Source organism: Gallinula chloropus (genome assembly GCF_964237585.1).
Source record: "Gallinula chloropus genome assembly, chromosome: 29".
Classification (NCBI taxonomy): domain Eukaryota; kingdom Metazoa; phylum Chordata; class Aves; order Gruiformes; family Rallidae; genus Gallinula; species Gallinula chloropus.
The window spans coordinates 435046-462084 of NC_140114.1; the positions used below are offsets into that span (position 1 = coordinate 435046).

At 63.9% G+C, this 27039-nt stretch overlaps 1 protein-coding gene across 1 annotated transcript; it reads left to right on the forward strand.

The window, feature by feature from the left end:
* Positions 1-824: 824 nt before the first annotated feature.
* On the forward strand, positions 825-16661 carry KCNN3 (potassium calcium-activated channel subfamily N member 3; the record flags this gene model as incomplete). The annotated part of the gene is made up of 8 exons (XM_084276910.1): positions 825-1571; positions 4683-4778; positions 7415-7833; positions 12179-12320; positions 13968-14078; positions 15338-15465; positions 15614-15683; positions 16365-16661. 8 exons carry the CDS (start codon positions 825-827, stop codon positions 16659-16661), a joined length of 2010 nt encoding a protein of 669 aa, XP_084133036.1.
* Positions 16662-27039: the final 10378 nt, after the last annotated feature.

The window sequence follows — 27039 nt, forward strand, 5'->3', positions numbered from 1 at the left end:
GTTTGGGGAGGGGTCGGTGCCTGTAGGGGAGGCAGGTCTGGGGGGGGGGCTCTGGGGGAGGGCCACGTGCCTGTGAGGGGCTGCATCCCCGGGGGGTGGGTCTGGGTCTGGGTGGGGCAGGTGCCCGTAGGGGAGGCAGCCCCGGAGGGGGAGGGGTAATCGGGGAGGGTAATTGGGGGGTGGGGGAGGGGGCTGTGCCTGCAGACGATGCCCGGGGTCCCGCCCTCTCCACCGGAGGACCCGCAGCCCCCTCCCTGCGCTGGGAGACCCCGGTGGGCGTGGAGTGTGGGGGGGTGGAGTGTGTGTTTGGGGGGTGGGGGGTCCCCAGGGGAGGGCGGATGGGCGGAACCGCTGCGGGGTGGCTCGGGACTCGTAGTCCCCCGGAGCTCACCGGTACCGGGACCTGGGGACTACAAGTCCCGAACGACCCCGCAGGAACCGGGGGCGCGGGGAGGAGGAGGAGGAGGAGGAGGAGGAGGGAGAAGGGAGAAGGGAGGGAGGAGAGAGAAAGGAGGGAGGAGGGAGGGAGGAGGGAGGGGGTCGGGGGATGGATGGATGGATGGAGGGGGGGGGATACGAAGCGGGGAGCGGGCGGGGATGATGTCAGCCTGCGGGGAGCCCCGGCGCGGCCAATGGCGCGGCGGGGCCGGGCCAGCGGCGGCGGCGGCAGCGGCGGGGGCGGCGGCGGCGGCGGGGACGGGGACGGGGACCGGGAGCGCGCGGCGGCGGCGGAGCGCGCGGCGCCCATTCATGATCCAGCGCGCGGCGCCGGTGCCCGGGAAAGCGGAACCGGGGCCCGTTAAAGCGGCGCCGGTCCCGCCGTTATGGAGACATCGGGGCATCTCCACGATCCGGGCGTGGGGGACCTGGAGGAGGACGGTCGGTGTCCCTGCCCCTTACCGGGGGATGAGCGGGCGCCGGCCCCGGCCCCGCCGCCGCCGCCTCCTCCCGCCGCGCTGCCGCCGCTCCAGCACAGCCTGTTGCACTCCTCGCCCGGGTCGTTACGGGCCCCTCCTCCTCCTCCCGCCGCCCCCGCCGCCCTCCACCCTTCCTCCCGCCACGGCAGCCAGCTCAACCTCGGCGACCACCCGGCGGGTTCCGGGGCCGGCAGCGGGAGCAAACACCGGCAGCCCAGCCCGCTGGTGCACCGGCGGGACAGTAACCCCTTCACCGAGATCGCCATGAGCTCCTGCAAGTACAGCGGGGGGGTGATGAAGCCCCTCAGCCGGCTCAGCGCATCCCGCCGCAACCTCATCGAGGCCGAACCGGAGGCTCAGCCGCTGCAGCTCTTCGGCGCCGGGGGGCCGCCCGAAATCGTCGTCTCGAGGGAGGACAACCACGCTCCCGCCGCCGCCGCCCGGCGCCCGGACCGGCCGCCCGCTCCCCCGGCCCCCGCCGCCTTCGCCAAGGGCCCGAAGCGCAAAGCGCAGAACATCGGGTACCGGCTGGGGCACCGGCGGGCGCTGTTCGAGAAGAGGAAGCGCCTCAGCGACTACGCGCTCATCTTCGGCATGTTCGGCATCGTCGTCATGGTCATCGAGACCGAGCTGTCCTGGGGACTCTACTCCAAGGTACCCGCGGGCGGCTCCCGGGCAGGGGGCGCGGGGGGGCTGCTGGCGCCGCGTTCGGCCCCGGGCCGGTGGCCGGTGGGGACCTGCGGAGCTGCGCGCCCCGGCCGGCGCGGGACGGGGCCGCTCGGGCGCTGCCGGGGGCCTCCCGGAGCCGCCGCGGCCGCAGGTGTCACACGGGTGCCGTGGCCAGGCCGGGAGCCGCCGGTACCCAGCGCGGGACGGGCGCTGCGCCCTGTCCTGCCCCACACGTCTGGGGGGTGGGGTGGGGGGGGGGGGGCTGCGATGCTCATCACCTGCCCAGCCTGGGGGGGCTCCTCAAGGCACGATGCCTTCAGCAGCGCAGCGGCGCTCCCCCTTCCCTCCTCTTCCTCCTCCTCCTCCTCCTCCTCCTCCTCCACACCCCTTTTCTTCCATTTTTCTCCCATTTTTCTTTTCTTTCCCCTTCTATTTCTTTTTTTCCCTGGCAGGACGGTGCCTTTTATTTAGAATCCCCCCCCCTCACCCTCCCCTTCCCCCCCCCCCAACCCCCCCACGCCCCTTCCAGCTCCTGCTCTGGTTGGCAGCGATATGAATAACTCTTTGTATAGACATCTGTCATGTTATTTATACCTATCCAGAGAGGGGCAGGCAGCGGCACCCGCGCCGGCAAGGGCGTGCGTGGCACCCATGGGCGGCAGCGGGACGCCGATGCCGAGGGGGCTGGGAGGAGGATTGGGTGGTGGGGGGGGAGGGGGTGTGGTGGGGGGTGTTTTTGCGGTGGCTGGCGGGTGGGGGGTCCCCGTGCTGGGGTGGGAAGGGGCTTCCTCCTCCCTTGCTATCGTGGTGAGGGAGGATGGGGAAGGCGGCGCGGGCGGAGGAGGTGCCGGAGGTGGAGCAGGTGGAAGGAGGGAAGGGATGGAGGGATGCGGTTGGGGGGTCCCGTGGGTGCTGGGGACCCCAGAGAGGTGCCTGGTTGGTGGTGGTGGTGGTGATGGGGGGTGTTCCCCAACCCTGGCTTCTTGCAGCTGTGGGAGCGCGTGGGGCTGCTGGCGGCGGTTCCCTCCACACAGGGATGCCGCGGTGCGGAACCTTCATCCCCAGCTCAGCTCCTGGGAGGGGAGGATGCTCCTTGTGGGTTCACTCCTGGACCCCCATCCTTCCCAGGGCCAAACCGCCACCCCCCACCCGCTCCCGGTACCTGTTGAACCGCGGCCGCCTTCACCAGCGGCTGCCGGGCCCCACGTGCCCGGTGCCGGGGGCAGCCCGGCCGCCCTCACCCCGCTGCCGGCCCCCAGGCTGCTGTGTCAGCCCGGGGAAGACCCCGTGAGTCAGCGCTGCCGCCGCGCAGCCGCGACCCCCGCGCCCCGGCACGTGCCGCCGGCCGCGATGCTCGTGCCGAAGGCGGTTGGGAGGCGCCGGGGGATCCCCGGAGCTCCCGGCAGCACCAGGCCCTTGGTGGGAGCTGCGTGACCGTCGATGAATCCACCTCCTCCCCCCATCCTCGCTGGGCTGGGGGTGGCGACCCCACGGCAGGGACGTGGCTGCGACCGAAGGGCGCCCAAGGCCGGCACCAGTGGCTGCGCCCATGGGGTTGTGGTGCTGCCAGCCCGGGCCCAGCTCCAGCTCTGCGCCGGCACCGCGTGTTCCCTGGGCCGGAGCGCACCGGGAGCCCGAGGTGGAGAGGGGGGATGTGGTGACCAGGTTTCACCCGTCCCTCGAGTCCTGGCAGGATGGGGCCTCTCCTGCTTCCCAGCCGGCACCGCGCCGGCGGTTCTGGGCAGCAGCGGTGCCGTGGGGGTGAAGCCTCCCAGCGCGGTGCCGGGCATCGCCGCGGGTCACCCGACATCCCTGGGGGGGCTGTTGTTTTGCCACGAGCGTGGGATCCGGTAGCGGCTCTTCCTGCCGGCTCCCTCCGGACCCGGTGCTGGCAGGAGGAGCCGCCATGGGCACGCGACGGCCTTTCCCGGCCCCGACGGTGGATCCCCGGCTGGCACAACCACCGCAGTGCCGGCGGCCCCGTGGGGTGCCAGGGTGCTGGGTGGGATTCGGGGCTGGGGAAGGGTCTGGTGGGCGCAGCTTTGGCGTGAGCCCTGTGCCGGGGGGGCCTATGAATAGCCGGAGTCGGGGCCCCGTGCGTCTCGCGGCACCAGCGGTTCCACTCGGGGACACAATCGCGCGGCCGGCGCCAAGTCGGGAACAATGTGCTGCCTCCTCGGAACGGGGCCCGTGTGCCGCGCCGAACCCCGGGGGATGGAGGGCGCCGGGCGGCACGGGGTGGGCGTGGTGTGTCATGAGTGTGCCAGGTCTCAGTGTGGCCAGAGCATGTCAGGGGGTCTCACTGTGCCAGGTCTCAGACTGCCCGGAGCGTGACGGAGGTGGGGGTGTCACACTGTGCCATGAGTGTGTCAGGTCTCAGTGTAGCCTGAGCATGCTGGGGACTGAGTGTACCCTGAGTGTGCCAGGGGGCTCAGTGTGCCATGAGTATGCCAGATCTCAGTGTGGTCTGAGTGTGCTGGGGAGGGTCTCAGTGTGCCACAAGCATGTCAGGTCTCAGCGTGCCCTGAGCGTGCCAGGGCGGAGGTGTGTGTGTGTGTGTGTGTGTCAGTGTGTCACGAGTGTGCGAGGTCTCAGCGTGGTCTGAGCGAACTGGGGTGAGACTCAGTGTGCCATGAGCATGCCAGGTCTCAGTGTGACCTCAGCATGTTGGGGCCTCAGTGTGTCATGAATGTGCCAGGTCTCAGCATGGTCTGAGCGTGCTGGGGAGGGTCTCAGCGTGCCATAAGCATGGGGTGAGGGGGGGCGTGTCTCAGTGTGCCACAAGTGTGCCAGGTCTCAGCCTGCCCTGAGCACGCCAGAGTCCCAAGTGTGCCATCTGCGTGCCAGGTCTCAGCATGCAGTGAGCGTGCCAGGTCTCAGCATGCCATGAGCGTGTCGGGTCTCAGCGTGCCGGTGATGGGCTGGAGGTGTGGGTCAGGTGCTGGCAGGGCAGGCAGGTAGGAGAACATCCCTGAGTGTGGGGCCGTGGGTGCTCAGCGGGGGGGCTCAGCACCCATGGGGCCGGGTGGTGACGAGCGGGTGACAGGGCCCTGCGGCCACGTCCCCCCTAACGCCCTCCCCTCCTTTGCCTTGCAGGACTCCATGTTCTCCCTGGCCCTGAAATGCCTTATCAGCCTCTCCACCGTCATCCTCCTGGGGCTCATCATCGCCTACCACACGCGGGAGGTGCAGGTGGGTCCCGCTGCCGCCGCTGCCCAGCCGAGGGGGGGGCTGTGAGGTTTGCTGGGTGCTCCGGTGGGAGTCGATCTGCTGGTTCCCAGCCTGTGTGGAGCCAGCTCCATCTCTGCTGGGGGCTTGGGGGGTGGGGAGGGGTCTCCAGGGCGTGGTGAGGGGTCACCAGGGGATGGTGAGGGGTCTTGGGGGGTTGACAGGGGTCTCTGGGGGATGGTGAAGGGTCTCTGGGCAAAGGTGAGGGGTCTCCAGGGGATGGCAAGTGGTCTCCAGGGCATGATGAGGGTCTCTGGGGATGGTGAGGGGTCTGTGGGGGATGCCAGGCCAGGAACCGAGGGGTCTCTGGGGGTGCAGGGTGCTGCTGGTGGCTGGAGGAGGCTGCGGCCAGGAAGGGCTTGGACCAGCCACGGTGCCAAGGAAAGCTGTGAAATCCTTCCCTAATGGGAGCTGCCCACTCCTCCTCCCTGCCTGCCCTGGCCTTGCTGGGAGGGCTCCCAGTTTACTCCAGTAAAGCCGCTTCCCCACGGGATCCGGCTTCAGCACGGTGCCCGTGGGTTTTGGGGGATGGGGCAAGGGAGGAACCTCTGGGGAGGAGCAGGAGCACCCCAGGAAGGGATGCTGAGCTGCCTGGTGTGCCAGAGATCCCCCTGGAGATGGGGGTCTGGGGGCTGAGGGGGGGGGGGTCCCTGTTGCCTGCCCCAGGGACCCCCAGGGACCCCAAACCCTGCTCCAGAGCCACCCGTTGGGCTGTGGGGACTGAGCCCAGCCCTGGGCTGCTCAGAGCAAATATTTGAGTGCTCAGAGTTCTGCTGGGATAATATTTACCCTGGGGGGGATGTTGGGGTCAGGCAGGGAGGAGCAGGGGGTGGGGGCGAGGGAGGGGCCGTGCCCCAGCACTGCCCAGCTTCCTCCCCTTGTTCTTAATTGCATTAATCACTGAGCCCTTTGGGATGTTTCCAGCTCTCCCTGTGCCTCAGTTTCTCCAGGGCTGGGGTATCGCTGTGCCTGTAGCCAGCCCCTGTCACCCCACGGGCTGGCATGGCTGTGCGTCCCCAGGGTGTCCCCGTGCCCAAGGGCAGGGGTTGACCCCGCTCCCAGTGACGCTGGCCAGGGCATCCCAGAGATGGTTCCAGAACCACTCGGAGATGGCCCATGCTGTGGGGTGGGCTCTGCCACCACTGTCCCCTGCCAGTGCCATGGAGAGCACAGCAGGGGGGCTTTTGGGGTGGGGGTGATGGGAAGGGGGTGGGTGACCCTGGAGACTGGAACCGATGCTGGAGCCGATGTCAGGGGATGTTGGCTGCTCCTCAGGGTGGGAAACCCACCCAGGTCCCACTTCTCTCCTTCCCTTCCCCAACCTGCCCCGTCCCAAACCAGCCCCCCCCCCGTCCCCCACTCCCTCCCCTCCGCAGCAGGAAGGTTCCCAGCCTTTTTCCTTTTGCCAGTGTGTTTATTTTTAACACCCTTTTCCGGGAAGGAACGAGCTGTCAGCGCTGCCCCAGGATCTCCCTCCACAGCCCGGAGTGGCTCCAGAAACAGCTCCCCAAACAAAAGCTGCTGGAAGGAGCCGGAGCTTTTCCGAGCAGAGAGGGAGGTGGCTGCTCTGGGAATCGGTCCTGGCTCCTTTTTCCATCCTACCCCCCCCCCGGGGAGGGGGAAGAGCCGTGTCACACCACGCTTGGCTCAGGTGTGCCGAAGCCGCCGGCGGAGCAGGGATGATGCTGGCGGGAGGGATGCCAGCCGGGGCTGTGGCATCACCCACCACCCCGAGGCTGGAGTGGGTCCAGGAGCTCCTGGGTGTCCCTACCCCCCTCCCTCCCTCGGATGAGCCGGGGTCGAGGACACGCCGGCTGCCACGTCTGCCTTGGATCCCTTCCCAGCGGCGCCTTCGCCAAGCCGCTCGCCCCAAGCGTGTCCCCGACGCGCTGGGTGACACCGGTGACATCCTGGCTCAGCGGGTCCATCCCCAGGCTGATGGGGTGGGTGTCACCCAGAGGGGCTGGTGGCATCGCAGAGGGACCAGCCCAAGCTGCCAGACCCTCCCCCCCACACACACCCCACACCCCTCTCTCCGGCTCCCACAGAGACCCCGACTCCATCGCTGGCGAAGGGAGATGAGCTGGTACCCAGGATGAACCGGCGGTTGCTATGACAACCAGATCCCATCGCTGCCAGCAGTCGGGTGCTCCGGCTGCAGCGTTCCCTCCCCAAAAAGTTGCCCCCCCAGCACTTACAGCACAGGGGATGGCAGTGACACGGGTGTGGAGTCAGCAGGTGCCAGGACGGCTCATGCTGGTACTCCGCGGCACCGTGGTGTGTGCCAGGACCAGAGGCTGTGCCAGGAGGTTCTCTCCCACCAGCCAGTGTCAGAGCAACCCCCCCCACCATACTGGGGGTGCTCAAGGTTAAGCATCCCAAAGTTTACTGGGGTGTCCCAGCACAGTGGAGGGGACAGCAAAGGCTCATCCCCATCTCTTCTCCTTCCCCATCCATCCTTCCATGGCCCAAGCCATCCCCAGCTCCAGGCTGGGAGGGGAGTGGGGGGGATGTGGGGCGGTTCCCTGTGGTGGGACACTGGTGGGACACCAGTGGGGTGGGTTCTCTCCACTAACACTGCCGCTTCCCATCCCATTCAGCTCTTTGTGATCGACAACGGAGCCGACGACTGGCGCATCGCCATGACGTACGAGCGCATCCTCTACATCAGCCTGGAGATGCTGGTCTGTGCCATCCACCCCATCCCTGGGGAGTACAAGTTCTTTTGGACAGCCCGCCTGGCTTTTTCCTACACCCCATCCCGGGCAGAGGCGGATGTGGACATCATCCTGTCCATCCCCATGTTCCTGAGGCTCTACCTGATCGCCCGGGTGATGCTGCTGCACAGCAAGCTCTTCACCGACGCCTCGTCGCGCAGCATCGGGGCGCTCAACAAGATCAACTTCAACACCCGCTTCGTCATGAAGACCCTCATGACCATCTGCCCCGGGACGGTGCTGCTGGTCTTCAGCATCTCCCTCTGGATCATCGCGGCGTGGACGGTTCGGGTGTGTGAGAGGTGAGGTGGGGCTGGGGCAGCAAAGGTGGGGTTCAGGGGCCTCCATGGTTTGGGGTGCTTCATGGTTTGGGGTGCTCTGTGGTTCAGGGTGCTCTGTGGTTGGGTTGCTCTATGGTTTGGGGGTGCTCCATGGTTCAGGATGCTCTGTTGTTCAGGATGCTCCGTGGTTCAGTGTACTCCATGGTTTGGGGTGCTCTGTGGTTCAGGGTGCTCCATGGTTTGGGGTGCTCCATGGTTCGAGGTGTTTCATGGTTCAGAGTGTTCTGTGGTTTGGAATGCTCCATGGATGGGGATGCTCCATGGTTCGGGGTGCTCTGTTGTTCAGGATGCTCCATGGTGTGGGATGCTCCGTGGTTCGGGGTGCCCCATGGTTCAGGGTGCTTTATGGTTTGGGGTGCTCCATGGTTCAGGATGCTCTGTTGTTCAGGATGCTCCATGGTGTGGGATGCTCTGTGGTTCGGGGTGCTCCATGGTTCGGGGTGCTTTGTGGTCAGGATGGTCTATGGTTCAGGATGCTCTGTTGTTTGGGATGCTCCGTGGTTCAGGGTGCTCTGTGGTTTGGGGTGCTTTGTGGTCAGGATGGTCTATGGTTCAGGATGCTCTGTGGTTCGGGGTGCTCCATGGTGTGGGATGCTCCGTGGCTCAGGGTGCTCCGTGGTTCGGGGTGCTCTGTGTTTCAGGGTGCTCCATGGTTCAGGGTGCTTTGTGGTCAGGATGGTCTATGGTTCAGGGTGCTCTGTGCTTTGGGGTGCTCCATGGTTTGGGATGTGCAGTAGACCTGTGTGTTCCCACCCACGAGCCCCCCATCACTCTGTGGACAGTCAGGGTCCCCTTGCTGTGAGAGTGGGGTGCCAGCCAGCATGGGACCCCCATGAGGGTCGGGTTGGGTTGGGGGGGGACAAGGGGAGCGTCGGGAGCTGGGGAGGGGGCTGGCTGTGTGCAGGGAAGGACCGGAGGTGGTGTGAGGTTGGCTTGGGCCCCGGCTTCGCGACGAGCCACTGCCATGACAACCCGGCGGTGACAAACGTGCTGCCGGATGGCATCGCGCCGGCAGCGGCGGCGCCGCGCTCGCAGGGGGGTTGCTGTGGCGACTGGTCCTGGTGGGTCCTGCCTGGGCCTCCTCCGTCTCTCAGGGATCCCTCAGCACCCTGCTTTCCCCAAGGAGATTCGTGAGGTGTGGGGACACCCCCCCAGACCCCCCCAGCCCACCCTGGCTCTGTGCTGGTGGCCTTTCTCCCCAGGTACGGCGTAAGGCGGCTGTGGCACCGGCTGGGCGAGCAGGGTCCCTTCACAGTGTCCCATCCCTGGTCCCCACAGCCACTGTCCCGCCATCACCATGCTGTGGGGCACTGGGACGCCGCGGGAACGCACCCCAGACAAGATGTGGTGTCGGTGCCACAGCGAAATGGCACCAACCCCCCTTAAAACCAGCGCAGCGGCGTCGTGCCAGCTCCATCCCCCTCCCCGCCAGCATCCCGCGGTCCCCAGGGACACCCAGCCTGCATCTGGGCACTTGAAGGCAGGAAGAAGGCCTCCCCTCCTCCTCTTCCTCCTCCCCCTCCTTTTCCTCCTCCTCTTCCTCCTCCTCTTCCCCAAACTGGGACCCCTCTTTGGCCCTGTCACCCTGTGAGGGGGTGTTGGGGCAGGTTAAGGTACCGGCACACTGAGGGTCTCACCAGTGGTGTGGCCTTGCCTGCGCCTTCCTGCTGCCCCTAACGATGCTCTGGGCTGTGCCGTGGCCACACGTCGCCTCAGTGTGTTGGGCAGATCTTGATTTGTGCCTCTGAACTGGGGGAGCAGGTGGATGGGCTCCCAGGGGATGTGCAGGGACAGGGGGGCTGATTCTGTACCTGGGAAGGGGGTAGGGGGGCTTCAGCTGTGGAAATAAAGAGCCATTAGCAGGACAAAAAGGGGGGGGGTGGGGGGAAGAAAAGCCAAAGGGAATGCTGCAGATGAGGCCCCGCGGATCACCGGCACCGCAGCTGCCAGGAGCTGCCGCCACCTCCTGCTGTCTACAGAGCAGCAGGCGCGGAGGGAGGCCGGGCAGGATCCCAGCTGGGGGGGATGTGCTTCCCTGGGGGGGATGAAGCGATGCAGGGGGATGTGGGGCTCCTGGGAGGGGATGTGGGGCTCCTGGGACAAGCTCTGTCCCTGAGGGATGCACCGTGGCCTAAGGTTGCAGCGTGTCTGAGCGATGTCCAAAGGATGCACCCTTACCTGAAGGATGCAGCTCATCCTAGGGATGCACCTCATCCTAGGGATGCACTCTTCCTGAGGGATGTACTTTGGGATGCACCATCCAAGGGATGCACCGTGTCCTAGGGATGCACTGTGGGATGCACTGTCTGAGGGATGCGCTGTCCCCGAGGGATGCACCATCCCTGGGGCACAACCAGCCCCAGGTGCTGCACCGCCCTGGCAAGGACCAGGCAGCCCACCCGCAGCCCGCTGCCAGAGCCCGGCCTGCCGTGGCTTCTCATTCCCCACCCCGCACCCGCCGGGGCGGTCTGGAGGCGGCTGCGGCACCACGAGACGCGGTGGCCGGGCTGGGGCAGCCTGACCCCGGCCCTGGCCCTTCCCATGGGTGCCGCGGGCTGCTCCGGCCCCCGCAGGCACAGCCCGGCTGCCGGGCATCCTCCCGTGCTGGCCCGGGGGGGTCCCCGCAGCCCTGGGAAGGCAGCGAGTCGCTTAGCAACCTCGGCGCTCGCCCGGCCGCCGTGCGGGGCCGCCTGCGGCGCCGGCCCTGCCCGCCAACGGCGCGCACGTGCGCTCGCACATGTGTGTGCAACGTGCACCCCGCACCCCGCACCCCGCACCGGCTCCGGCTCCGCGCGGCGACCGTGCAACCCCCGCCCCGGGCAGCTCTTGTGGCGGTGTCCCCCTAAAATGATGTGGCGGGGGGGTCAAGCCGGCCGTGCCGCTGCTGCTGCAGCGCCCTGGGGATGCTCCGTGGTGCGGGGATGCCGTGGCCTTGGTGAGGGGGGGGATGGAATCCGGCTGCCGGGCTCTAACTGACTGTGGTACCCCTCTTCCTGCCCCTGTCCCCATCCCCCCCCAGTTTATCAGCCCTTGCTGTGCCGTAAGCCCCTTCCCCAGCTCCCGGGGGTGTCCCTGCCCACATCCAGCCTTTCCCATGCCTGGCAGTGATGTGGGGGTGCCAGGTTGCTGCCAGGACTGGGGTTTTGGGGAGCCCCATCCATCACGGGCACGGTGATGGGCTCTGGCTTCCCGGAGCACCGCGCGGCTCTTGCCGGGGCTCCCGGCGCTGCCTCACGCACCAGGACAGCAAGTTGGAGTCGCTGGTTCCTTGGGGTGAGGGGGAGGCCAGCGGGGGGCGGGGGAGGGGGGGGCTGTGTGGAAACACTTTGGAATAGGAGGAAACCCAACTGGTCTGGGATTGAGGAGCTGGGATGAACCGGGGAGGGGGATTGCCAAGAGCTCCATCTGTTTTCCCTCCAAGGATGCTGTGAGGAGGCTGGGGGGGGATGCAGGGGGGGAGATGGATGCAGAGGCAGGAGGGTGATGGTCCTGCCCACGGTGGGGTCAGGGTGCTCTGTGCCCCTTGGTGCTGAGTCCCACCATGGGCTGGACCAGCCCTTCTGTGCCACCAGGCTCCAGTACGGCATCCACTGGGCCCATCCCCACACAGGCTGGTCCAGGGGTCCTGGGGAGCCGGGTGCAACCGGGGCCACTGGTGGAGTGTTGTGCCGGAAGAGCCGCAGCCGGCGTCCGGGCCGGTCAGGGTGGTCGGTGACCTCGGAGCTCGGCAGGGACATGGACGTGGAAGCCACGTCCGCTCCATGTGGGCTTCGTCTCCGGCCTGTGAACGGGTCCCCTGGCCTCAGCCAAGAGCCAAGTGCGTGCCAGGGGCTTGGTGGGATCCATCCCCATGGATGCTGGCAGCACCGTCCCCGCTCCCGGGGCGGGGAGGAGGGGAGTGTGCTTCATGTGGGATGAGGATGAGGATGAGGATGAGGATGAGGATGAGGATGAGGATGAGGATGAGGATGCTGAGCTGGCGTGGGCTGTGCTTTGCAGAGCTGTGGCTGTTTCTCCTGTCACCCAGGCTCTCCCCATGCAGCACCGTGGCTGCGGGGCCGGGATCCGGTGACGCTCTGACCGAAAGCAGAACCCTTCAACGTTGGGTTTTCACTTCAATTTCATCCACGTGCTGTTTTCCCGTGCCAGGAATTGTGCAACCACCGTGGCTACACCGTGTCCTGCCCCATGGTTAACCCCTACTCCCCGCTGCCGTGTCCCTGTGCCCCCCTCAACCGCCCACCAGTGCTCCCCGTGGCCGTCCCCATCCCATGCTGTGCCGCTGACACCGGCATCTCCCTGGCAGGTACCACGACCAGCAGGACGTAACCAGCAACTTCCTGGGTGCCATGTGGCTCATCTCCATCACCTTCCTCTCCATCGGCTACGGAGACATGGTCCCACACACGTACTGCGGGAAGGGTGTCTGCCTGCTCACCGGCATCATGGTAAGTGCCGCGCTCAGCCGATGGTGCCGGTGCCGCCGGAATCATATGGGGGCCAATTTCCTGGCAGGCTTGTCCAGCCCATAACAGGTTCAGCTCCACGGTCTTGCAGCCCAGGAGCTGATGGAGCCGGGATCGTGGTTACTGCATGGGCAGGATACAGGGGTTCGGTGAAGGATGGTGCCGGATGGGCACCGCGGTGACGCGGCGCGGGGACACCGGCGCATCCTCTGCCCTATGATCCCCACTCCTGACCATGGAGTGGGTTTGGACCCACATTTAGTGAGTGGGGGGGAGCCAGACCATGATGGGGAGCGGGGTATCTCCAGGGAGCTGAGGGGCCCCTGAGCATCCTTTGGCCATCCCGGTTCGCGCCGCCTGCGTTCCATCGCCCGGAGCGATCCCAAATGCTGCTGGTTCCCGCCGGCCGCGAGCTGGGACCAGCTGGGAACCCTCCATCCCCCAGTGCTCCCACTGACGTCACTGCTCTGACGCCGCTGCCTGGCTTCCTCTGTGGCCAGAAGATCACCATCCCCTGGGGACCTCCTGCCATACCTGCTCCAAGGCACCCATGAGACGTCCCAGCTTGCGGCACTTCCCAGCTGGGGCGGCCAAAGGAGCATCCGAGGATCCTGAGGATCCACCCCAGAGCCCAGCATCCCACCTCCCCTCAGCTCCGGGATGGAGCTATCTCAGTTCCCCCCTCCCCATCCCAACTGGGGCAACCCAAACTGGTGCCCAGCACCATCCGTGCTCGGCTCTGCTGCCGTTGGCTGCGATGGCTCCACCAGAGCCGGGGGCTCCTGGATTCCTCCCTGCCCTATCCCAGCCAGAGACATCATCCAGAGTGGTGTGTCCCCCACCAGCACCCATCCAGCAGTGTGACCACCCACCCAGCAGTGATGGGGACCCCCTGTGACCGTGGGGGGGGTGTCTGTGGGGGTCCATGGGACTGGGGGCAGCCATCCCCCTGGGAAGAGGAGTTGGGGTGGGGGAGGATGATCCAGGAGGGCACAGCAGGACCTTCAGGGATGCTAAAGGATTCAGAGCACAATGTTAATTAATGACTCTTTAATTAATTAAGGGGGGTTCACGGGGGGTGGGGTTGGTTCATCTGGTGTGGGGGGCTCAGCACCTTGGCTTTCCAAAGCCAAGTACACGCTGGAGATGCCGGTGGCTGTGTGGATCCAGCCTTAATCACCAGGATAAACGAGCTCCCAGCTGTCACTGTCGAGAGACACAGCCATTTGGGGGGCGGGTCCCAGTTTGGGGGGGTCCCCTTTTCTGCTCCCTATGGGTGCTTCCTCCCAGCCTGGACACCCCCCAGCTCAGGAGCAGCAGGAGGTGGGGTTCCCCATCCTGGAAGGATCCCCATTAGCAGTGTTGGTTGGGCAGATTTAATCCCACCATCTGTCCTGGGTGCTCGGAGAGGGGGGTGAGAGCTCCTGGCTGACCACCCCTGACCTCCTAATCAGCCTCCCCGTTAATTACCCAGCCGCTCAAGGACACCCCATGCTCTGCACCGTGTCCTCGTTAGGATGGGAGGGCTGGGGATCAGGGGGGGATGACGGGGTTTTAGTTAATGAGGGGGTTGTGGTGGTGGTGTGTGATGGGGGGTGACCCCTTTCCCTGACCCGTGTCCCCACGCAGGGTGCTGGCTGCACGGCGCTGGTGGTGGCTGTGGTGGCCAGGAAGCTGGAGCTCACCAAAGCTGAGAAGCACGTCCACAACTTCATGATGGACACGCAGCTGACCAAGAGGGTAAGGGGGGTGCCGGCTGCAGCCAGGGGACACGGGGTGCCGCGGTGGGAGGACGGTGTCGGCGCCCCTGGGTGTGGATGCTGTGGGTACCGTGGTGGGGGGATGGTATTGGCATCCCTGGGTATGGGTCCCGTGGGGACCGTGGGCACCGGGGCTGGACCAGGGATTTAGCCAAACCCTCAAGAGCAAAACTGGGGTGTTTCCCCCCAGGATATTGGGGTCTTTCCTCCTGCACTGTGCCGGGGGGCTGTGGGGGGTCCCCGCTCTCAGCAGCACAGAATCGGCACCCCGGCAGCGCCGCGATGGGCCCTGGCCCGGCGGCAAAATGCCTGTGGGAACAACCTCCCAGCGCCGGGATGCAGCTGGGGCACCAGGTTTTACCCCAGAGAGCAGATCCCAGGCTGATCCCGAGCTGATCCCCAGGCAGATCCCAGGCTGATCCCCAGGCAGATCCCGGGCAGATCCCGGGCTGATCCCCAGGCAGATCCCAGGCTGATCCCCAGGCAGATCCCGGGCAGATCCCTGGGCAGATCCCAGACAGATCCTGTGCAGATCCCCAGTAGATCCCCGGCAGATCCCCAGCAGATCCCTGGCAGATCCCTGCCCACCGGCAGCCGTGGCACCCAGGGGATAACCGGGACCCTCGGTGCAGCTGGAGCAGGGAAGCAACCAGCCGGTCGGCCTCTCTTCCCCCCATCCCCGGGCTGTGGATACGGATCCGGGGGCTCCGTGCCAGGCAGCCGGCAGCCAGTTCCTCCCGGAGCGCTGCGGTTCAGGCTGGGAGCCCGCGGAAGCCGCGTCCTCGTGCCGGCGGCTCAGCCGGGACCTGCCAAGAGCAGCAGATGGATGAGGGAGTTGGGGAAAACTCGGGGGGGGTCTTTTCCTTTTTCTTTCCCCCCTCCCCTTTTTCTTGGGGGCTGAAGGTACCCGGGGGGGGGGAGCATTGGGGTGGGATGGGGATGGGGGATGAACCGGAGATGGGGGGACAAGGGGGACAAATCCCACCGCCCCTCGCCAGGGCGCTGGGGATGACGCTGGAGCGGATCCAGCTCCAGCTGGGATGAGTCAAGTGTTGCTGGAGCACCGGCTCCCAAAGCTGGGTGCCAGAGCCAAACCGGGTGTCACGGTGACATCCCGTGTGGCGGCTCGGCACGGCTCGGCACGGCTCGGCTCGGCTCGGCACGGCTCGGCACGGCACGGCACGGCTCGGCTCGGCACGGGGGCTCTGCTGACCTGCAGCCCGCTCTGTCCTCTGGCAGATCAAGAACGCAGCAGCCAACGTCCTGAGGGAAACGTGGCTCATCTACAAGCACACCAAGCTGCTGAAGAAGATCGACCACGCCAAAGTCAGGAAGCATCAGAGGAAGTTCCTCCAAGCCATTCACCAGTAAGGAACCGGGGAGGGAACTGGGGGGGATGCTGAGTCCAGGGTGGGGGAGATCATGGGCCAGCCCCTGCCAGGGGTCAGTTGGGGGGGAGATGTCCACCCATCTTTTGCCATGGGGATGGGGTACAACCTCTTCCCTCCTCCCCAGGTTGCGGAGCGTGAAGATGGAGCAGAGGAAGCTCAGCGACCAAGCCAACACGTTGGTTGACCTCTCCAAGGCAAGTACCCCCCCCCCATCCCATGTGTCCCCCACTTTCCCTGCCCCACAGTGACCTCCCAGCTCGGCCCCATGTTCCTCCCTGCTCTGGGAAAGCCCAGCAGGGCCTGAAACGCTCCGGTGTGGTTAGACAGCAGCTGGGCTGGCCGCCCTTGTGAGGTGGATGGAGAAGAGCTGGGAGCTGGGAAGGGTCCCTCATGCCAGGGGTACCGTGCTGGGGGGGTACCTGTCATGTTAGGGGTACTGTGCTGGGGGGGGGAACCCATCATGCCAGGGGTACCATGCTGGGGGGGTACCTGTCATGTTGGGGGTACCATGCTGGGGGTGTTCCCATCATGCCAGGGGTACTGTGCTGAGGGGTACCTGTCATGTTGGGGGGTACTATGCTGGGGGTGTTCCCATCATGTTGGGGGTACCCTGCTGGGGGGGTACCTGTCATGTTGGGGGTACCATGGCTCAGTAGCGCAGCAGCGTTTGTAGCATCCCAGGGTTTTAAGGTCTTGTAACATCCCCTCTTCGGAGTGCCACGAGCTCCTGGAGCTGAGATGGAGCCTCTCCTGGGTCTCCGCTGGCAAAACAAAGGGTTGAGGGGCTCTCAACCACCAGCCCCAGTGATGCTGACCACCCTCTTTCCCCTCCCTCCCCCTCCTCCTCCGGCTGTCCCACCCGTCCCCCTCCCCAGATGCAGAACGTGATGTACGACCTCATCACCGAGCTCAACGACCGGAGCGAGGACCTGGAGAAGCAGATCGGTAGCTTGGAGTCCAAGCTGGAGCAGCTCAGCGCCAGCTTCAACTCCCTGCCCCTGCTGATGGCCGACATGCTGCGGCAGCAGCAGCAGCGCCTGCTCGCCGCCGTCCTGGAGGCACGGGGGGTCGGCGTGCCGGGGGGCACCCCTCAAACTCCTCTCTCTGAAAGCCCCATCGGGGTCAGTTCCACCTCCTTCCCCACCCCCTACACAAGCTCCAGCAGCTGCTAAAACGCAGCTTGACTCCCCCCCTTTCCCCCCCCCAAAACAACCTCCTCTCCGGCTCCTCCGCTGCCCCCCCATCCCTGCGACCCCCCCCCATCCCGCTCCGCCGACCCCACGGACAGGGGAAGCATCTCCAAGAGTCCTGAGGTTTTCCCATGGATAATCTTCCTCCGGTCCTCGACACGCCGACGGACCCTTCATCCAGAGCCCAGGGGGGGCTCGGCGGTGCCGAGGGATGCTCGGAGCTTCTTGCCAACGCCTTGGGATCGGGAACCGCATCCCCCGTTCAGGTGCCTCTACACGTGGTCAAGGAGAAGTTTGGAGTTGGGGTGGGGGTGGGGGGGGACAGACAGACAGACAGACACACACACGGGACACGGACACACGGACACGGACGGCCAGGTGGAAACAAACCAACCCACGCTCAAATCTCAGGTCTTCACGTTTGATAAATGAAAACAAACCAACGAGTCGGAAGCACTGATGCTGCGGAGACAGCCCAGGGAGAGCCCCACCTCCCCGGCGTGGCCACTGCCGCGGTGGCCGGAGGCTGGGGGGTGTGTGGGGGGGCAGGACAACCACACACACGGGGTGCACCCACCCCCCCGCCACCCCCTGGCACCCCTCTCGCCGATGCCGACGCGGTGGTTCCTTACGCGGGGTCTGAGCGATGCTGCCCACCGGCTACCCCACCTCCGGACCGGGACCCACGCTGACATCGCCCCCCACCCCAAACCTGGCATCATTGGCGGGGGGTTTCTCCAGAGCTGTGGTTTCTTCCCTGGGGATGATGGTTCTTCCTGGTCCCCGGTGTTGTATCCTGCCTGGGGAGCCGTGCCGGGGCTGGGAGCGCAGTGCCTAACGCCTGGGGGGGGGCAGGGGCAGTGACAGGCGGTGATGGGGCTGGCAGGCCAGCCCGGGTACCAGGGAGGGGGGGGGTCTCCAGGTGCTCTGCATCGCTGCCTGCCCAGGAGCATCCCCCCCACCCCCTTTCCTACCCAAGTGTTTTGGGAAACCACCGGGCTCTTGGTGGATGAAACCCAACCCAACCCCCTCCATCACCCCCACGCTCGAGCTCAGCCAGGATGGAGCTGGGCAGGATGGGGGGGCAAGGGGTGGGGGGCTGGCTGGCTGGTGGTGGGGGGCAGGCGCCTTCATCTGTTTAAAACAAAGCCTGTCATCCTCATACTGGGTTCAGTGGGGGATGGGTGACACCACCCCAGCACTGGGGGTGCCCAAACATGACCCCCTGACTCTTTGGTTTTATTCTGGGTGGCGTTCAGCATCCCAAGGTACCCCTGGGTGCTTCTGGATCCAGCAGTTTTCCCGTTTCCTCTCACCCTTTCTCCCTTCCTCCTCCCCAGTTCCACACTGGGATCACTCCCGGATCCTTCCACGGATCCATCCCAGCTCCATCCCCAGGGCTGGTGTTCCCCACTCAACCCAACACTCCCCAGGGGTGGTTTATATCTTTTTAAACAGATGAAGCAGCTGCGTTAATTACTCCACCATCTTAATTACGCCTCGCCCAGCGGTGTCAGTAATTGTAATCAAAGTCACTGTGTTACTCCAGGTATACTCAGCCTGTAACCTCCTCCTTTTGTAACTCCCTTGGTCCCACAACGTGGAACCCGCCGCGCGGTGCCATAGGCAGGGACAGGTCAGCCCGGGGTTCCCACGTGGAGCTCCACTTGCTGCTGGTGGTAGGTGGGTTACTCCTTGTGTTACTTGCTTGCTGCAGGTGGTAGGTGGGTTACTCCTTGTGTTACTCGCTTGCTGCAGGTGGTAGGTGGGTTACTCCTTGTGCCCGGCGATTAAAGTCGGATGGAAAACGAGCGGTCGCTCAGCGAGGAGCGCTCCCTCCCAGCACATCCATCCACACACCCCACCCTGGAAAGCCAGTGACAGGAGGAGGAGGAGGAGGAGGAGGAGGAAGAGGAGGAGGAAGGCTGGGTGGTGACAGTGGGAAGGCTGTGAAATGAGCTCCGTGTGCCGCGGAGGTGGTTGCGTTGAGCCTGTTGGGAGTGGGATGGTGAACTGGGGTTGTTCCTGTTGTGTTTTGGATGGGGGGGGGAAGAGGAGGTGAGTGGCCGGTCCTCCTCATCCTCGGATGGTTCGCCACATCCTCGTCTGGTCCTCCTCATCTTCAGCTGGTCCTTCTCATCCTTGGGTGGTCCTTAGCCTCGGCTGTTCTTCCTCATCCTTGGCTGGTCCTCCTCATCCTTGGCTGATCCTCCTCATCCTCAGCTGGTTCTCCACATCCTCGTCTGGTCCTCCTCATCTTCAGCTGGTCCTCCTCATCCTTGGCTGATCCTCCTCACCCTTGGCTGATCCTCAGCCTCATCCTGTCCTCATCCGGTGGGAGATCCACAGCATCTGGGAACGAGCTGCCCATCCCTTCCTCCAGGCTCTTGTCATCGCTGTGATCACGGGGTGCACAGAGCAGCTGGCAGCCCCCCCACCCTGGCATCCATCCGCTCCCTGCGACCCTCAGCCCTGCCTTCCCAGCTCTGTGAGGACATCTCCAGCCTGGCAACGGAGGGATCGTTGCAGATCCTAAGAACAAGCCTGAAATGCAGCATCTCTGCCAGCCTGTGGAGGAAAAGAAAGAACCTTCCAGACCCTGATCCGGGCGGAGGAAACCACCACCTGTGAGGGGGGTGAGGTGTGGGGGGTATCCCGGGGCGTCGCAGAGCCGCAGGAGGTATCGATGCTCAAGAATCACTGGAGCCAGCAGGAGCTTCCCTACGGGGTAACGATGGAGTCTGGGAGAGCAGCTGGAGGAAGAGGAGAGCGGGTACCATCAGCTCCCTCCAGGGCGAAGACCGAGCGGCGAGAGCTCCGGGGGTGCAGCCGGTGCAGCGAGATCCTGGTCTTGGGGCAGAGCTGCTGCAGGGGGGTTTCACCAGGGTGGATGGGAGCTGGCGGGGAGCCATGGCTGCATCTCGCCCCCTGCACCCCCACCCTGCACCCTGCACCCCATCCCACCCCCTGCACCCCCATCCTGCCCCCTGCACCCCCATCCCACACCCTGCACCCCCATCCCACACCCTGCACCCCCATCCTGCACCCTACATCTCCATCCTGCATCCTGCACCCCCATCCCACACCCTGCACCCCGCCTTGCTCTGGCACCCCACCGCCTGCACCCCCACATCACACCGCACCCCTGCCAGCGTTTCCACACCGGTGTTGGCAGCCCTGACTCCTCGTCACCCCAAATATTGGGCTCACAGGACCCCAAGTGAGACCCCCCCACCCGACCCAGCCTCAGCCCCACCGCTGGGCTGGGGGAACTGCCCCAATGCCACGGTGAGGGCAGGCATGGCGAGGAGCCCCCAGCACCACCCAGCCCGCAGTGTCCAGCCTGGGGGTGTCCCCCCAGCACTGCCCACTCTGGGGTCGCCAGCAGCTGAGCTGCCTCAGTGCAGGCAGCAGCCCCCAGCTCACACCTGGTACCTCAGGCTGGAGTTCCCATCCTGGCAGCGGCTGGCAAACAGCTCCAGCTCCCTACGGCACGACGCTCCCTACGCACCCAAGAGGGTCATTTTTGGACCCCGCGGCCCCAAAGGGCATCGGGATAAGTGGGAAGAAGAGCTGGGACCAGTGACTGAGGTGGAGGAAAAGCACAAGATCAGAACTGCACCATGGAGTTATAATCCCAAAGAGATGCCGACCGACCTCCTGCAGACAGGGCTCATCCCACCCAATGCGCCGACGGAGCCGAACCCCGAAACCCCCTCTGGAACCCACCCAGGTGCAGCTGGACACATTCTTGGCACAAGCTTTTGGGGGGTTTGGGGGTTTGGTTTTTGGATTGAATTGAGTTGGGTTGAGTTGAGTGAGTTGAGTTCAGTTGGGTTGAGTTGAGTGAGTTGAGTTGTGTTGGGTTGAGTTGAGTTGGGTTGGGTTGGGATGAGTTGGGTTGAGTTGAATGAGTTGAGTTGAGTTGAGTTGAGTTGAGTTGAGTTGGGTTGGGTTGAGTTGAGTGAGTTGAGTTGATTGAGTTGTGTTGGGTTGAGTTGAGTTGTGTTGGGTTGAGTTGGGTTGGGTTGAGTTGAGTGAGTTGGGTTGAGATGTGTTGGGTTGAGCTGGGATGAGTTGAGTTGGGTTGGGTTGGGGTGAGGTTCTTCCCACTCCACCTCCCTCCTCCCTGCGCCGCCTGTGAGAAAACAGCCGGAAAACTACCGCGTCCTCTCTGCAAACTCCCTGACGTTCCTACCCGGGGCTGAAGGAGCTTCGGGCTGGGTTTGCATCTTGCCTCTGTACTGCTCGGCTTCTTTTTTTTTTAAACAATAGGGGAAAGCATAACAATAGTTTATTTTAACTATGAAATATATTGCTATATTATAAAGGTGATTGTAACTCTGGATTACGGGGTTTCAGACCCAAGGCGGCCGCTGGCGCGCAGCGATGCCGGCCTGCCGCCCAAAAACACCCACCCAACTGTTTCTGAGTACAGCCAGGATGGAGGATGGAAGGAGGGGGCACAGCATCCCACTGGAAAGCTCCTCCTGCTCCTTATCCTTCCCCCCACCCAGGAATCCATTCCCATTACCTGGAAGTGGGATTTTAGCCTTTTCCTCCAGCTGAAGGAGGGATTCACAAGCGTCTGCAGGAGCTGAGATCCCCCCCTCTCCCCCAGGACGGAGGCTCCCGGGGAAGAACGGGTGCTGGGCACGCTGCTTCCCTCCTCCAGCTGGATTCTGGGCATGTTTTGGTGCAGCACAGGCAGGATCCAGGCAGGCTTTGGATTCAGGGATCACTCGTGATGAGGAAAGGCAAGGGTGCAAGCATCCTCCTCCTCCTCCTGCTCCTCCTCCTCCTCCTCGATCACTCGGAGGGAAGCAGGTGGCTACAGCGTGTTTGCTTTTTCTTCTCAGGTCAACACCTACTTTCTGGGATGGGGATAAGGACAACCCTGTGCCGGCGACCTGCGCCGGCCTGGCTTCCCCAGGCTCCAGTCAGGGATGGGGGGGAGAGAGGGGGAACTTCATGTCCTGCTCCAGGGAGCTGTGGCTTTTGCTGCTTTCCACCTCAGGCTGGAGGATGAAGCCCTGAGCATGAAGGAGAAACGTGGAGAGGTTGCAGGGATCCCCCCATCTCAGCCTCCCGGCTGATGTACCAGCTCTTCCTGAGCTCCAGCTCCTGAGCTGCCAGACCTGACCCCTGAGCTCCTGGACCTGACCCCTCTGGATCAGGATTTGTGGGCAATTAAGCCTTAAAGCATTGTTCTGCAGCCCTGATGATCGCTCCTTCTCCCTTCCCTTCCCTTCCCTTCCCTTCCCGAGCGTGACCATGGCCAGGAACAAGCAGCTTCTATGGGACCAATTCCCTCCTTGGTCTGGAGAAAGCCTATAACGCCCTCACGCCGGCTCTTCGCCACCGAAACCAGTCACTGCCATGCCGGCCTCGTTACCACCCTAATTCTCGTCACAGCTTTGCTGGCCAGACCATCCCAGGCCAGTTAAACCCAGTAGGGTCAGGTCCGAGAGCTCCGGTAGCTCCTCGCTGACCCCCCAGACCTGAAATCCTCCCGCCACCCCCCCTCTGCACCCAGCCCTCCCTCCAAAAACCAGCTGCCAGACTGGGATTGCCCAACTGGGGCTGTTCCTGCCCCACAAGTGTGGGGCAGGGGCTTGGGGGGCAGGTGTTGGGGACAGCTGAGGGGTTTCCAGCTCTGCCAGAGGAGAGGGGTTGGGGGTGTGTGTGTGTGGAGGGCTGGGGGTGTTTGGGGGTTTCTCAGGCTCTCTGCGCCGCTCTCCCTCGGTTTCCTCTTTCCCAGTGTCTCCCAGTTGGCTCGGAGCCCTGGCTGGGGTCAGGGATAGCTCAGATGCTGCTGCTCCCAAGCTCCACACCGCTCCCCTTCTCCCAGCTCCGAGCTGCTGCCTGAAAGGACGAGTTATCCCCCCACCCTCCTCCGTGGGACGAGCCACCTCGGAGCCCTGCGGCACCCCGGGCAAGGGTGCTCCTGGTCGGGGGCTTCCAGCCCCACCAGCCCCACACCCAACTCTGCTTCTCCTTCTACCCAAAGTGTTCTTCGCCCCCCCCTCGCCGAGGATCTCAGCGCGCCCCATCCCACCAACACAGCTCCAAGCTGGAGCCACTCTGGAGCTGCTCTGCAGCCAGGATCCAGCCCCTGGGGTAACATCCCTCCTTCTGGTCCTCATGGAGGGGGGGCTATGGGGGTGTGGGGGGGAGCGGGGACTGGGAGGGGACTGTCAGGTCCCCTCAGCATCGCCATAACCCCGAGCTGTACCCAGAAACAGGCGTGTTTTAAACTAATGGCTTTAACCTGTTCACTGTAAAAAGTGCCTTGGACTTTAATCTGAAGAGGTCAGTACCTATAAATATTTACCTGTGCGGGTGTGTAAGTATGCAGCGACCTGTGTATGGTTACACACAAATATATGATATATCCGTACATCCACCGGCGCTTCAGACCCTCTGTTCTGCTCCTTACCCCCTTCAGACCCCTCCTACACCCCCTTCTAGCCCCCCAGCCCCATCCCACCCTGGGGTGGGAGATGCTGGAGGTGTTTCTGCTGCGCTTACACCTCGGTGTAGGGAAGTGGGGTTGGGGTCTCTGGTGAAGAATCCTTCCCCCCCCACACCACTTCTCCCTGGGGTAAAGAAGCTTTGTGCCTTTTTGGGGTGATTCTGGGGAGGGGGGGGCATCCCCACTCCCTTGGGATGCTTGGGGGGGATGCTGAGGGTGAGGTGGCGTCTCAGGAGCTGCTGGGTGTTCGTACTGACTGCTGCCCCGTGGGACTCCCTGGTTCCTCCAGCCATGGGGTCCCAAAAAGGGGTGGGTTTGGGGTTTTTTTTTGGGGGGTGGTGGGTGCTTGAGAAGCCAGGGATGCTCCTTCCTCCAGCTCCAGGAGGGACATGCCTCCTGCCCTCCCACCTGAGCAGGGCTGCTCCCTCCAGCTCGGCTGAACAGCTCCCTCCCCTCCACTAACAGCTTCCTTTATTTAATTTCTTGGGGAGCTAAATCCTAAAAACCTCTCCTGGGGGGACTCTCTGGTAGGTTCTGAACCCCCCGAGCTGCCTTTCCAGCCTCAGTGGCTGGGAGCAGCAGGCCCTGCTGTAGGAAGGCAGATGTGTTTCTGATGCTGCCCACGGAGACGAGGAGAAAGTCCCTTAATCCTGGTGTGAGGTGTGAAGTGGGGGGGTTATCAATGATTTGGGATTAAGGCTCCTCCAAGGAGAAGGAGAATCGGGCCCGTAACGTGGAGCTCCATCTGCCCTCCCCAAGGAGCAGGGTGGGGGAAGGAGGAGGATGCTCTCAGTGTGAGGGTCTGGGCATCTTCACCCCCAGGGTGTGTGTGGTGACAGGAGGGGAGGAAAAGGGGGGGGGGGGGAACCAGAATAGCTCAGTGGAGATGTTGGTTTTCCATGAGGGATGGGAAATCCACGAGCAAACAGCTCTGTGTGGGTACTCTGTGCGTTGGGTGGGTACCTGCCCTCGGGGAGGCAGCTCACAGGGATGTGGGAGGGCAGGAAGGGCCCAGGGCTGCAGCGTGGGGCTCTGTGTCTGTGGGCAGGCTGGAAAGGGGCTCCAGCACTCCCATGTGCTGTGCCAGCATCATTTCCCCAGCTCACGAGCTGCATTCCCTGCGGAGAAGCTTTTGCTCCCAAGGGGATGGGGGGAGGTGGAGAGTGAAGAGCTGCAGCTTCCAGCTGGGCAATCCGGATCTGGTCCACAGCTCCCGAGCCCCAGGCAGGAAAACCTCCTGCAAGCCCCCCCCAGCATTCCCTGCAGAGATAAAACAAGGCAGCAGCCAGCCCTGAGCCTCTTCCCAGAGCTCATTTCCCAAGGTGAATCCCAGGCTGCTCCACTGCTAATCCATCTCTGCAGCCTGGGGATTCCGGGCACCAGAGGGGTCGTTCGTTACTGTTAATTATCACTTGGTGGTGTGAAGTCTGCAGGCTTGATGGTGCCTTCACAGAGGTCTGGGCAGCATCATCCCAACAGCTCAGAGCTGTGCAAACCTTCCAGAGCCCAGGGAAGGGATGCTCGAGGTCCCGCTCCGGAGCCGCATGGCTGGGGGTCGCCAGGTGCTGGAGCCTGCGGTGCCTCGGCCCAGTGGTGACAGGAGGGGGGACAGCAAAGGTCCCTCCCACCCCTCAGCTCTGTGACTCTGTGTTCATTTGGATCTGGAACGGCTGGTGTAGCTGAAGCATCCCTCAGCCTTTTGAGCCTCTCTGAGATGTGGCAAGGTCTGAATTAAAATCAGGTTGCTGGGTTGGGTGGGGCTGGGGGCACTGGGAGGAGGGGGGGGGGCTCTGAGCTCCCTTCCCACCCAAACCAGTCTGGGGTTCTGTGTCCCTGATTCCTCCCCGTTCCCAGGCGTGGATGAAGAGATGCCAGAGCCTGTGCCCTGCTGCAGCCCCACTGGGACAGAAGGAACCACCTCCATTTCTCAGAGCCTGGGAGGAGGAGGAGGAGGAGGAGGAGGAAGGGTTTCTCAGCAGGAATCAGCTGCTATGAAACGGGTATTCCTGGGTTTCCCACTGAGCTGCAGCTGCTGTGCTGGAGCCACGGCAGCCGTGGTGGAAGGGGCTTCACTGCTGAGCCTGTGGGCACCTCATCGCCCACGGACACGGCGACGTCCCCACCCCACCCAGGGCCAGGACAGGGGTCTCATTTCCCACCTGTGCCAGGATGAGGCCGTGGGGTGTCAGGAGACCCCCCAGAGCTATCCCCATCCCAAGGGAAGCCCTCACACAGGGCCAGGGCCTGAAGGGTGGGAACAGTGGGGTGGCATCGGTGCTGGGGACGCTGCGGGGGGGACGTGTTTGGCAAAGCCACCACCTCACCTAGGGCAGCCCTTGCTGGGTTCCCAAGCCCCGTAAGGGGCTGAAAATGAAGTTGAACTCTTTCCTGATTGGAAAAATAACCAGATTTGGGGGAGAACCAGTGAGAAATTCCCCAGTGAAGTGGAAACCCTGGAGAAGGCTTGGTTACTCCGGACGGTGCCGGTCACCGCGGCTCAGCAGGCGATGGGAACCAGCACAACCCCAGCACGCTGGGCACAGACACACAGACACACTCTCCTCCTTGCTGGCAGAAAGCTGTAGGAGCTGGAGGTTCCTGGGCATGGAAAAGGCACCATCAATCCCTCGGCCACAACCCTTGCAGCTCTCTCTCCGAGCTGCGCTGGCGTGGCGCCGGGAGGACGCTCCTTGCTCTGCTGCTGGCACCGAACGTTGGTTGAGAGCAACAGGTTTTGTGCTTAATTAAAGAGGAATCAATTAGGCTGCGAGACACTCAGCCACACGGCGCTTCTGACCGGTTTTTCCTCCTCCTTCTCTTCCTCCTTAAAGCGCTGCCGCTGCCTCCAGGGAAGTCATGAAAGAACCAAACACAGAGCGGCCCAGGACGCATCCCAGCTCCTTGTTTGGACATGAAAAATATAAATAGCTGTTTGTGAGGGGGGAAAAAAAAGCCTTAAAAAGGGTAAAAAAGGTAATCCATGCAGGCTGAGCCATTAACATGCTGTGCATGTGCCCTGAGCTCTGCCACTGGCGCATCCCGTGCTCGTCCATCACTCCCTCCTGCCTCTCCGTCGGCGCCGGCGGTCGGTGCCACAGGGAACAGAGAAATAAAGGAAAGAATAAAGCACAGGGAATAAAGGAAAAGCAGGGGAAGGAGTGTGAGAGCATCCTGTGGGAGGCACAAAGAGGTGATGGAACCATATAGAATCATAGACTGGTCTGGGTTGGGAGGGACCCCAAGGGTCCCAGAGCTCCAACCCCCTGCCACAGGCAGGGACACCAACCTCCAGGCCTGGAGCTACACAAGGTTGCCCAGGGCCCCATCCAACCTGGCCCTGAAAACCCCCAGGGACGGGGCACCCACCCCCTCCCTGGGCAGCCTGTTGGGTCCTATGTGTGAGAAAGCCCTTTGAAGACCTGGCTGTGCCTGGCTTTCCCTGGTGAGATGGTCAATTAGAGCGTCTCTGTGCTCGTGAATCAAGCAGAGCAGAGTGCAGTGGCTGCTGCCCTGGGGGGTTGCTGAGCACCAACTTCAGAGAAAAGCAGTGGGGGGAATGGGGAGCCCCATGGAAAGCAGCAAAATTGGATGCTGGTGTGGTGAGGAGCATCAGGGAGCTCTGCCTGTGGGTGCCCTAGGGTGCCTTTCACCCTCAGACCAATGCTCTTCCCACCCACGGCTCTACCCTGTGGGAGGGAGTGTGAAATTGGGGGATGAAAGCCCCCATGCAGGTAAGTCTGGCTTAATACTAAATATGAAAGGGAATAGGAAAGGGCTGGACGGGGAACTGGGGCTTGGACAGCATGGAAAGGTCACAGGAGGGAGTGTTAACGCTGCGGTGACTGATGCTCCTTAGGGAGCCCCTTAAACCCTGGCATCAGGTGA